This window comes from Lingula anatina, chromosome 8 (genome assembly GCF_051362555.1).
Source record: "Lingula anatina isolate TDL-2025a chromosome 8, LinAna3.0, whole genome shotgun sequence".
In the NCBI taxonomy this organism is placed as follows: domain Eukaryota; kingdom Metazoa; phylum Brachiopoda; class Lingulata; order Lingulida; family Lingulidae; genus Lingula; species Lingula anatina.
In genome coordinates, this window is record NC_141774.1 from 18,797,008 (window position 1) to 18,809,083 (window position 12,076).

At 34.7% G+C, this 12,076-nt stretch overlaps 1 protein-coding gene across 2 annotated transcripts in view; it reads left to right on the forward strand.

Annotated features, from left to right (window-relative positions):
- The first annotated feature begins 383 nt into the window (after window positions 1–383).
- Window positions 384–12,076, forward strand: part of LOC147760509 (coadhesin-like) — a 30,604-nt gene continuing 18,911 nt past the window's right edge. The window contains exons 1-10 of one of the 2 annotated variants that reach the window (XM_086994278.1): window positions 384–427; window positions 1,225–1,311; window positions 2,437–2,541; window positions 2,844–3,014; window positions 3,187–3,357; window positions 3,899–4,069; window positions 4,870–5,097; window positions 5,569–5,676; window positions 6,492–6,649; window positions 6,889–7,536. In XM_086994278.1, coding sequence (XP_086850404.1) covers window positions 1,242–1,311; window positions 2,437–2,541; window positions 2,844–3,014; window positions 3,187–3,357; window positions 3,899–4,069; window positions 4,870–5,097; window positions 5,569–5,676; window positions 6,492–6,640 — 1,173 coding nt within the window. In that variant the 5' untranslated portion in view covers window positions 384–427; window positions 1,225–1,241 and the 3' untranslated portion in view covers window positions 6,641–6,649; window positions 6,889–7,536. Of the gene's footprint in view, window positions 428–1,224; window positions 1,312–2,436; window positions 2,542–2,843; window positions 3,015–3,186; window positions 3,358–3,898; window positions 4,070–4,869; window positions 5,098–5,568; window positions 5,677–6,491; window positions 6,650–6,888; window positions 7,537–12,076 lie in introns of those variants that run through there. The other variant, XM_086994277.1, reaches the window with a different exon arrangement.

The following is a 12,076-nucleotide window of genomic DNA, read 5'->3' on the forward strand; positions in this document are numbered from 1 at the left end:
GCTACGTTGATACGTTATGATTGGATGGGAACTTTCAACCTTGCCACGGGGAGGGTCAGGTTGGATGTACATGTGTGTATCTGCTATCCTAATCGATAATCCAGGTGACGCATTTATCATGAACGGTAAAATTCATGATATGCCTTGTTATTTGTTTCCTTATTTTCTTCTTTGTAAGTCGACCGATTATTTAGGGCCCCCATCAGCCGCGTTATGCCGACTAGGGTAGTGTGGAGCAGGCATGTTCAGGGCACCTTTTCTAGACCCTTCCTCATGTCAGTGAGGTGAGCAGTGTTGTCCTGAAGAGGGCAGCTCAGTTGCTCATGGGGCTGCCGGACTCCACCGCTGCTCCAGTCGGTGAAAAAAAAAAAAAAAAAACATATGAATTCTCTTTTCCGAGATCATCTGTGTCCAGTGGCTTGACAAGGTCAAGACGGCAATAATGATAATAATAACATGGTTTTATTTATTGTCTAAAATCCACATAAAATGTTCAGTAGATTTTACAAGAGTAAAATTAAGTCAATAAATGAATAGTTAAATATTTAGATAGTTAATTATGAGGTATATTGTAAAGTTTAAATATTAATGCCACTTTTAAATTCTTTTTTTAAAATTATAATTTTTTTAAAAATACATGTATTATGTGTTTTATACTGTTGTTTCGAAGCTAGTATCAAAGTCATACGCCACGAAATACTATGGTTATCGGAAATTGCCTGTATGTTACTTTCAATAGAATACAGTTGACTTAATCTTATTTCATTCAGTATTTGTGTTTTGAATTAGTGTGTAATTCAATCAGTGTGTTATTTTAAGGTATTCGGTGGGTTTTAGACCTTAATCATATAACAAAGCGTAAATCTTGCTAGAATTTTTTTAACTTTCCCCATATTCATCAAAGTATACACTAGCAAAAACGTTCATACACTTGCGTTCCACAAACAGGATTTCTGGGTTTCTATTTTTAGCCTTTCTTGTAAAGGAGTTACCGGTAGAGCTGGGAAATTTCACCTTTGACGCAAAAATGAGAAACTTAGAGCCAGAAAATGGGTTTCAGAGCATAATTTGCCAACAGTAGTGGGCAGGATATGCGTACGGAGATAAAAAAGAAGAACTTTTTATTATGTGCAGAAATATTTTTCTTCATAAACATATGCTTTAAACTTGGGTCTTAATATATAAACTTTTGCCACGTTGCTTTTAAATTATCTTGTGTTACAGATTCGATTTCATCAACGATGTGGTCACTGCAATTCTATACTGGTATCATGGCAGTTCTTCTATGGGCGTTGGACAGGTCGGTCACAGGTATGTATTTTGGGCTCTTCCTTTGCCTCTCACGAATATTTATACGTTAACAAGTGCACTAGGTACACCTCTACATAATCTTTAGCTACGCGTGGTGAATATTTTCAAGCACATGGAAAAAGTGTTTTACACAGTTATTTTATTTACGCATGTTTTTTTTTTAATTTCTGAAATATTCATGATTGAAATGGTTTTTTCCTGTCAGTACCGCATGAGAGTAGCGCATGCATGGGCGATGAACTCAAATACCCCATAAAACATCTTCTGAATGTCGCACAAGTCTACTATAGTGGGAAAAATAGTTAAAAACGTACATAAGATTGCCATATACCAGTATACTGCACAAAACCTATTGGATATAAGGCCAGCAAAGGAAAAAAAACCCCTCAAAATACGCGTGATCAAAGAATATTAGTAAAATAAATATACTCGTACATAAAATCATGTACAAACCAAGCTCGTTTAGGATTCAACATCTTACGGTTACAATGGACAAAGTTTCGGCATGGCATCAGCAAAGAAATTTAAATTGTAAAGGCAGTAAGAGGTTAATTTGTTTAACTGATTAAATCTTATTTCAATTCTTATTATCATTTTAATACGAGATGTTTTCTTATAACATCTCAATTATCATTATTTTTATTGTTATCATTATTATTTCACTTTTTTATACGTTTCAAAAGCTCGGGTAAAATCTGATTTATGATGTATGTTTTACATGAACATATATTAGCTGAATACATTTTTATTGAAATTACAAATAATATCACTGTAAGATGATGTAATCAATTTCTGTTTGGTCTTAACTGTCCCATGTTAAGCTTCAACTAATGACTTTTTTACGAGATTATCTGTACAAGATACGTTTACACTGAAATGACTTATATCTGTGATGTTTGTCTATCAATCCATCAGTCTGTTTGTCTACCTGTGGTAATTTTTTTCACCGTCCAAAGTGAAAATTTAATTTGTGATTATTTGTTGTATATCAAGAGTTATTAAAAATAGAAATATAAAACTTATAATCAGATTCATCAATTGCAATTCTGTGGTAATATAAAATCTTTTATTTTGCATAAAGGATCATTAATGTTGCTGTTCATGAATGTAACATTTCATCTCCAGTCGATGGCTGGGTGTGTCCATATTCATATGGAGAATGGGGTGATTGCTCTGTTACTTGTGGGACTGGTTCACAGACACGATCTTGTACTGGGCCTTGTTGCCCAGGTAAGGAAATCTCTCTCTTTCTTTCTTTCTCTCTCTCTCTCTCTCTCTCTCTCTCTCTCTCTCTCAGTAGCAGGTCCCTTTGTTAAATTAGCATTAAATATCCAAGGAGAGAACGAGAAATGTGAGTTAATTGATAATTTTTGTTCCATAAGACAGGTCAGTGTATTAACATCCATTTGGACCAATTATTTTTAAAGATAATTGGATGAAAGCAAAATAATAAAAAATACGTCCCATGTCATTCATTTTGAATGAAAAAATCATAGATGTTGCTGTTTATAAATGTATAATTTTATCTCCAGTCGATGGCGGCTGGTGTCCATACGGAGAGTGGGGTCAGTGCTCCGTTACTTGTGGGACTGGTTCACAGACACGATCTAGGGCGTGTGAGTGTCCCGAACCCGACTGCAATGGCGCCAATTGTGCAGGTTCGAGTACCGAGACTAGAACTTGTACTAAGTCTTGTTGCCCAGGTAAGGAAGTCTCTCGTGGTTCTGAAAGACTTGTCAAAGAGTTACATTCATTTGGAAAAATTATCCTATGAGGAATTTAATGAAAATAAAATAATTAAAAAACGACCCATGTCTTTTACTTTGCATAAACACATAAACATTGTTGTTCGCAAATGTATAATTTCATCTCCAGTCGATGGCGGCTGGTGTTCATATGGAGATTGGGGTGACTGCTCCGTTACTTGTGGGACTGGTTCTCAGACACGATCTAGATCGTGCCAGTGTCCCGCAACGAAGTGCGGTGGCAGCGGTTGTGCAGGTTCTAGTACCGAGACAAGATCTTGTACTGGGCCTTGTTGCCCAGGTAAGGAAATCAACCTCTTTTTGTCTTTCTCACTGCCTTTCTCTCGCTCTGTCTCTGTCTGTCTCTCTCTCTCTGTAGCAGGTCCCTTTCCAAAACCAGCATGTGCATGATCAGATTATTTTTTAACAAACTTAACGTCACTGATTTTTTCACATAAATATTTGGCAACGTTTGCCCCATAAGAACCAAACTGTATCTTTGTTTTACTTCATGGGTGGCTTTGAATGTAATCAAGACAGACCCTTTCAAAAATCAGCAGGATTAGATTACTTTTATGAAAGTTATTATCCTAGATTAATTTTTTCACATCGTGCATGTCTTTGGCAACATTAAATATCCAAGGAGAGAACTAGAAATGTTAGTTACTTGTTAATTTTTGTTATAAAAGACAGGTCAAAGTTTAAACATCCATTTAGATGAATTATTTTTGAAGATAATTAAATGAAAACAAAGTAAATTAAAAAAGACGTCCCACGTCTTTCATTTTGAATGAAAAAAATCATAGATGTTGCTGTTTATAAATGTATACTTTTATCTCCAGTCGATGGCGGCTGGTGTTTATATGGAGATTGGGGTCAATGCTCCGTTACTTGTGGGACTGGTACACAGACACGATCTAGATCGTGCCAGTGTCCCGCAACGAAGTGCGGTGGCAGCGGTTGTGCAGGTTCTAATACCGAGACAAGATCTTGTACTGAGCCTTGTTGCCCAGGTAAGGAAATCTCTCTCTCTCTCTCTCTTTAACAATGCAGAATGCTTCATTGCCTAGACCAAGATCAGATAACACTGCAAGAGCGCATACCAATTATGTTATGAGTTACTGAATACTTGTGAAATTGTATGTAAAACAGAGTCGGTGAATAAACGTTTGAAAGCTTCAGTCCGTCGTCTTTTCTTGCAATAACAAGTATTTATACTCTACTTCTCTGTACTGACCACGCGACATGTTTTCTTTCCATTGTCTTTGCGTGATTACAAGGGATTTTCCATTCTCATGTTGCAAACCACCATTCTACATTTCCTCATTAAGCAATTTCTAAGACCCTTATTTTCAATTCAAAATATTTAAAATATTAATTGAATTACTCATGCTTGGACCATATCTATCCTTAGTTTGCATGTGTTTTACACGTGGCCGAAACTTACAAATCTATTGAGAAATTAACCAATAAAATCGAACTATGTGTGACTTTTAAGATATTTAACTTACTTTCCATAACTCCCTATCCTTTTACTCGTTTGGTTCCTTTTTAATTATCATCTGCAATTAGTGAAAGTATAAGTCATTTACTTTACAACAAGACAATAAGAAGTCGTTTTAAAATTAGATTTGATTGAAATTATTTTCACTTATATTCTTCATGAGTACATGCAACTGTCTGTCCTTAAAATATCTAAATGCCTCAAGTCTTTTTTCAGATACCTTGTCCTCATATCAGATTTATCGTCGCCGATGGAAACATAACCTTCTTCTTTGATGGCAATAATAGCATTTTCATGCTTTTGTTTCAGTGGACGGTTATCTTAGTGATTGGTTGCCATGGTCTCCTTGTTCTGCTACCTGTGGACTGCCAGGAACGGTGATTCGGTGGCGGACCAAGGAGTGTATATACCCCGACCCAGATTGTCCTGGGGAGGACTGTGGCGAGCTTCCGGTGGAATATGAAAACTGCACCCAACAGCCTTGTTGTCTAATGATGAGCGAATCGGACAGTTCGCCTTCATTTCAACACGACAGTGGTAAATATTCTGAGTCATTCTACGTATCTTTGAAGCACACATTTGAGTACTTTCACACAAGTGTTTCATTATAAAATTACTGTTGATTTATTTCCATATTGGTGGATTCCATAGTACAAAAAAAAAAAAAAAAAAAAAAAAAAAAAAAAAAAAAAAAAAAAAAAAACAGGAAGATGTTGATAAGATGTAAATGTAACACAAAATGTGTATGACACTGATGTTTTTCCAATGTTCACTTTTTTTTTTGTGGAATGTTCCAAGCCACCTGTTATGTTTTAAAGTGCATTGTGTACTTCAAACAATATACTGCACAAGTTTGCACAAGAGTTAGTAATGTTGTAAATCCAACCCAATGAGAATTTTCATTCTATAACCATAAGAATATACTGTATATAACACAAAAATATAAGGTGCCTTCTCTTATGTACTGATTTGTATTTACAATGTGGTTTTATTTTATTATTTTTTTAGGAAATAGGCTTCACGATATTCGGGTGAATTTTAGGGGTGCTAACACATTTGACAAGTACATCACCTTTAGGTGTGGGATTGTACTGATCGAAAGTATCGAAAACTACGGTAAGATGAGAATATGTTATTCGTTTTATCCTTGTCATTTTTTATGTACAGACACAGGTGTGTACATACTGGTAGAGCAATTACCTCCGTCTGTCGTCGCCTTCGTGCTTTCAGAGATACCTTGATAAGTGGATTATTTTTTATTATATTTGTGCAATTTTTGACAAAAATTATTCTCTTTTCGGGATTTTTTTGTACCCTGCTGGTAAAAAAGTGTCACCCTGCCGATATTATGTACATTGTAACAATTGTACCCATTGATTGGATAATTGTTGCAAAAGTTATGCTGTTTTTTTTTGTCAGCATATATCATAGTCTAGATAAAACTTTTGGTGGAAAGCCGGTTGAATTATTCTCGTCAAACTAACAGGACTGAAGAACGTTACTGAAATACAGGATGGGTTTGAAAATCAGCTTGATTGAACCATTTTGAAAAGTTACCCTGTTTCTTTTTTAAGCTTATATTTTACTATATACAATGTGTAGCTAAAACTGGTTGGTATTGTGTCTTCAACTTTACAGGAAGGAATAATATTGTTGTATCGCAAGACGAGTTAAAAAGCAGCCTGTTAGGAACATTTGTGTGTAATATTCCATGTTTCTACAGTATGTAGGGATTCTATAGGGCTTATACTAGGAGTATGTTGATTGGGCAAATCCACGAAATACATAGTGAAAACTTAATTCTTTGTACTTGACAAACCGTACATTATCTGGACTCCTAGTTTTTATCTGATATTTGAAAAGTAAAAAAAAAAATCCAGAAAAGTAATCAGCAATATATTTTATTAATTTTATGTTGGATAATATTCCAGATGAGACCTATGTTGCTGCAGTGCAGGCTGCTGTGACAGAAGAATGCGTCGACTATTTGTCTCCAGTCTGTCACGTGACCATCCCTGCTCCCTACGGCTGCCCTTGCGTGGTCATGATAAACTACACGTGTTGCGATGGCTTGTACTAAGTGTTAAAGGTAAAAGAGGTCAACTGTTAGCAGCAAACACCCGATAATTTGATGAACAATCGTGACATGTGGATACTCTTTCGTGAATCTTAATGTACGTCATGATTTACATTTTTAAGTAGAGTTTTCTTTGTCTCCAGGTAGCCTTAATAATATATTCTTTTTGGACACTTTTTTCATGATTGTTAAATTTTTGATAATTTGACTATTGTTACAAAAAACGCATTTTTTTTTCTTTATTCGTACAGGAAAAGAGGGACGAAGAACACCAAGACTTGGATAATGCTGAATGAAAAACGGACTCTGACAAGCATCGATCCTTTGAATGTGTTTTACGCAGAATATATATTACAGTTTATTCACAGTATATATGTTAGTGGTGTGATTAAAAATAATAAAAAATCATTAAACAATGGGAAAAAACTGTCGCGGCTTGCTTGAATAGTACTGTAATATAATATACTTTATCTCAGTTTTCCTCTCAACTTTGCTCAAAACTGACACATATCTTGGTTGTATTATTGTGTACACATTCCAGTTTTTTTATATTGTTATATTGCAGTGGGGTGCATTGTTATTATATCTAGGTGTTCTTTTTAGTGAACTACTGCAAATTGGATTGTTAACTTTTAATTACGACGGTGGTGTGATGTTTTAATTCAAATAATAATGTAATTTGGTTATTTTGATTATATGATAAATAGGCCTGATGGCTTTACGTGGGGGTTCATGACATATCATTTTTATTTTCAAGTTCATATTAGGCATGATTTAGCTTGTAGTGTGAATCATCGAGAATTAATCATTCGCATGTACTCACTTCCCTTATCTTGCTCTTTTGAGATGTGGGTGGGTCAATGTTTTTGTAATCGGGTATCTTACTTTATACAAATAAAACTGTCGCAAATGCTATACAGTGTAGTTTGGTTGTGTGTTTTCATTTTTTTTGGTAACTGTCTGTTTGGGAGGCTTAAAATATAACTCAAAGGAAGATACAGTGCCGCCGGAAATTCCCTTTACTTACCCTGCGGGTCGCTGCGGGCTGTTTGGTTTCTGTTAACAATAGTACGATGCCCTGCTCCGTCGGGTAATTATCGTGACAAACTTTCTGCTAACAAAAGAGCCTACAGGGTAGATAGATAACTTTTTTTACGGTTGTTCGTTCATATGCATTTAAACTTTTTAATGTGTGACCCAAGTGTATAGATGCTTTTTTTTTGTTTTCCCCCGCGCGGATATTTGAATCTGTTACTCTCTTATTATGACACATATATATGACACATGACACATTTTCATCTATAGTTTCCCTCTTTCGGTTGTCATTTTAGATATAGTTGGAACTCACTACTTGAGGCAATAGGGTTAGCTACATGCACTCACTGTCAAATGAATAGTATTCACGATTTGTCGATAATGAAGTACCCAGTACCTGCTCATCTTCAGATTTATCCACACTGTAGTGCTCCTTTTTGATGACAATATGATAAACAATTGTTTGATATTAAATTCAATCAACGATTTTATGAAAATAAACCGAGAAATAATAAGGCGCAAAACGTGAGAATTTTCCTTAATGTTTATATCGTCAGTTTAATGCCATACAAAAATGGTATTATTCATGCAATAGATTATTAAAACAATAATACATGTATATAACCATATGCTAATGATATGATAATAGTTATAATAACAGTGCTTATAACTAATAATAAAAATAATAATAACTCAACCTGGCGTCCCAGATTATATCATTTATCTATCGTCCCAGATAATAGTATTTATATGACGTCCCTGTCCACCTCAACAACATATCTTATTACAAACACTTACTGCTGCCGGTGTGAAAGGAAAGGTAGTCCTTATCATGCGAGTCCGACCGGACTCCTGGGAATGCTAGTCCTAGTTCTAGCATTTCTAGGAATGGATGTCCTGGGACATATATTACTAGGATTTAACGTCCGTGGGATAACAAGGAATGCAAGTCCGGGTGGGGCCTGTTTTACTGATTTATACTAGGAATATATGTCCGCTCTAACTTTTTCTCTCACTTAAATGAAAGTTACATATAATATGTAATAATATGTGTGTATTAAATTTACCTGTGTCGTTACCTTTTATTATTTTGATACTGACAAACTGAATGAAAATAAATATCATAATTACGAATAACACATGAGACATTTTTAAACGTTTATTTCCATTTTAGTAGGCCTATCTATTCATTCGTTATTTATATATATATATATATATATATATATATATATATATATATATATATATATATATATATATATATATATATATATATATATATATACACACATTCCTTGTTATCCCACGGACCGAATATATACTCAGTTGTGATCGAAGATGAAAATGACGGTGAAGTAGTGTGAGAATGTCTAGTCCTGATTGAGGCTCACTGGTCTGTACTGTATCATGTAACACAATCGGCTGTCATACTTAACACAATCAGCAGTTCTGCGTAGCACAATTAGCAGTCACACCTAACACAACTAGAAGTACTGACTGTAAAACTTTTCCCCTAACAAGGATTATAAAAGTAGGTACACTGTTTAAAAAATCACTTAAGTTAACTTAGTTACATTATAAACTGGGTCTGAAATAAAGTCATGTTTAACATTGCAAACAGAATAGTAAATTAAACCTATAATGAACACAAGATGGGCCAGATGCATGAAGAGTCTGATTATTCAAATGGTGCTACATTTTCTTGTTGCCTAATATTAGTAAGAAAATCATATAAATAAGTGCCTGCATTTTTTAAAATTCTTCTCATTCTTTTTATATTTTTGTTGCAGATGCTCTTGCATGTGAGACCCATTTTGGATATATATATATATATATATATATATATATATATATATATATATATATATATATATATATATATATATATATATATATATATATATATATATATATAACAAGCGTGAGTGTGGAACAGGGTGCTCAACAGTCCTGGGCATTTGTACACAATTACAATAAATAAATAAATAAATAAATAAATAAATAAATAAATAAACAAAACACATGCAATAATAATAATAGTAATAATAATGGGGTTATTGTTTCGAATGCTGTCGGAATGCCGTGAGAATATTTAGAATGCAGTCATAGTGCAGTTAGAATATATTCAAATGCCAGTTGATAATTTTCCACTTGGAATGCACTTCGAAAGTGTTTAACATGAACAAAACATTCGGGCCCGCCACAAGAATGGGTAAAAATATTTGGAATGCACCTGGAAGTTTTAGAATATTCAGGAACGCACAAAGAATTGTCTTCCCGACGGCAGTCTTGCTCATTCCGCCTCTAGTGTGACGGGGGTATTACTAATAAAAACAGTCCAACTAACCAAAATACTTGAAACATTGTTTTGACAGCATCTTTTAATTTATTATCATTTATCAGCATATAGTAACACCAAGATTAATTTTAGATTTTTGAAAGGCAGTTTGTCCCTCAAGGCCGATCGAGATGTTAAAGGGTGGTTTCTGTAAGAAAATTTTTGATATGAAAGCTAAGAGTATGTTCAGAACAGCGGACTAACAGATTCGCGGATCAAATATGACTGATCCACTCGAATGGTTGTTGGGTATCTGCTCAGTGTCTCATCGGGTGTTAAGCAGCAAGCTTTTTATTGAAGATATTATTTGTTTGCCATCTTTCAAAGGACCTCAAACAACCATATTTGATCCGTGGATCAGTTAGTCTACTGTTCTGAATGTGTTATAAGAGCTGGATTAACTTGGGTCTGATACCAAGTACTAGATAGTTTTTGCTGTAAGACAAGACTTGGTAAGGGTTGCATTTGAAATTGAAGTAAAGTATTTCCACCATTCTGTGAAATAAACATGTCCATTTTCAGTTTGTAAGAAAACCAACACAATGTGCTAGTTGTGCGGATTACATGAGCAGAGTTGATCAACTCGTATTGGAGCCCATTTGCACACAAAAATTAACCAGGGGCGGATCCAGGATTATTTGAAGGGGAGGGGGGTCCGCGAATGCGAAGCCGATCCCCCCCTTTGCGTGCGGTTGGGGCCGATGAAGGGTCCCGAAAATGTTGGTATTTGGTGCGGTTATGAACGATGATTCAACTAGTCAAAATTCAAAGTTCAAGAGGGAACCAGAAATCCAAGGTACCCCATGACCCCCCTCTAAACCCACCACTGCTTTACTACACCATTCCTTCACAATACGAAGCTGTACGTGGTAAAAAATTAAATTTGCGGGTTTTTATAAACCCATATTCTGACTGAGTGTTGATTTTCTTGTCTCAAACAAAAAATATTTTCAATAAAAACTATTCTTATACTCAAAAATATGTCTTTCATTTAAAAAATAAGGCCTACAAATACATTCTGTAGCAAAAAGTTGTCTTGATACACATGAACTAAATCCAGTTCAATTTAATTTGGATAACAAGCTATTCAAAATGGTATGAAAAAAACCCCAATCTTCTTTAAGTTCATCCCAAACATTATTTTAAGACGACTGTAACGTACTGTGCTGAACAATTTTATAGCTTAAAAATGTCTAATTTCATCACATACGTGTGAATTACACAGCCACAACACATCTGAGACATCACATGGAGTGTGTCTGGTTTCCTCTTCTCTATAGCCCACAGGCCAAATCATTTTTTAAGTCTGATAACCCAGCTAACTGCCAGGATGTCTGGTTAAGTAATTTCAGTCTTTCACAACCGTCCACAACGGATTTTTTAAACGTCCACGGTTCGGTGCCTACATATATGCAAGTAAAACCATACAAAAGAACGAACTCAAGTCCCATTTGAAGTTTTTAACTATAAATGATATTTACTTCTCATTGTTGTGTCTACAATATTGCCAGTTCATTTATGTCCAGCTCAATCACTAACATCACTTTTTACAGACCATATAATGATTATTCAATATTTGACACACTGGCTTCATAAGCAGCTGTGAAAGGAGCACCACCTAACTACCACATAACTGCAGTTTGTCTTGCAGCCACAGTTGACAATTAAAGTTTTCTTTTCCTGTGTTGGATCGTTAATAATTTATGCAACAACAACATGAAAGTGTCATTTTTGAAACAGGGCAGCAGCGTCCTGCAGGGGTTGCTTTTACATAGAAGACCTGTACTAAATATATATATTAAAAATAACATTGGATTGACTTCTGATTTTAATTTAAGAACGCCTTCGTAATCAGTCACTACAATTATTGAAGCCATCTGTAGTAAAGGATTATAATTAAATTAAAAAAAAATGTTTGTGGAACTAATTCAATACATCACTTAGTTTATAAACTCATACTTGTGATTTCTTATATTTTATTATTAACTCTCCACATAAAATATTTCACCCTGGAATATCGGGATTCAATAACAATTTCAACAAACAATGATAATTCCAATGAGTTT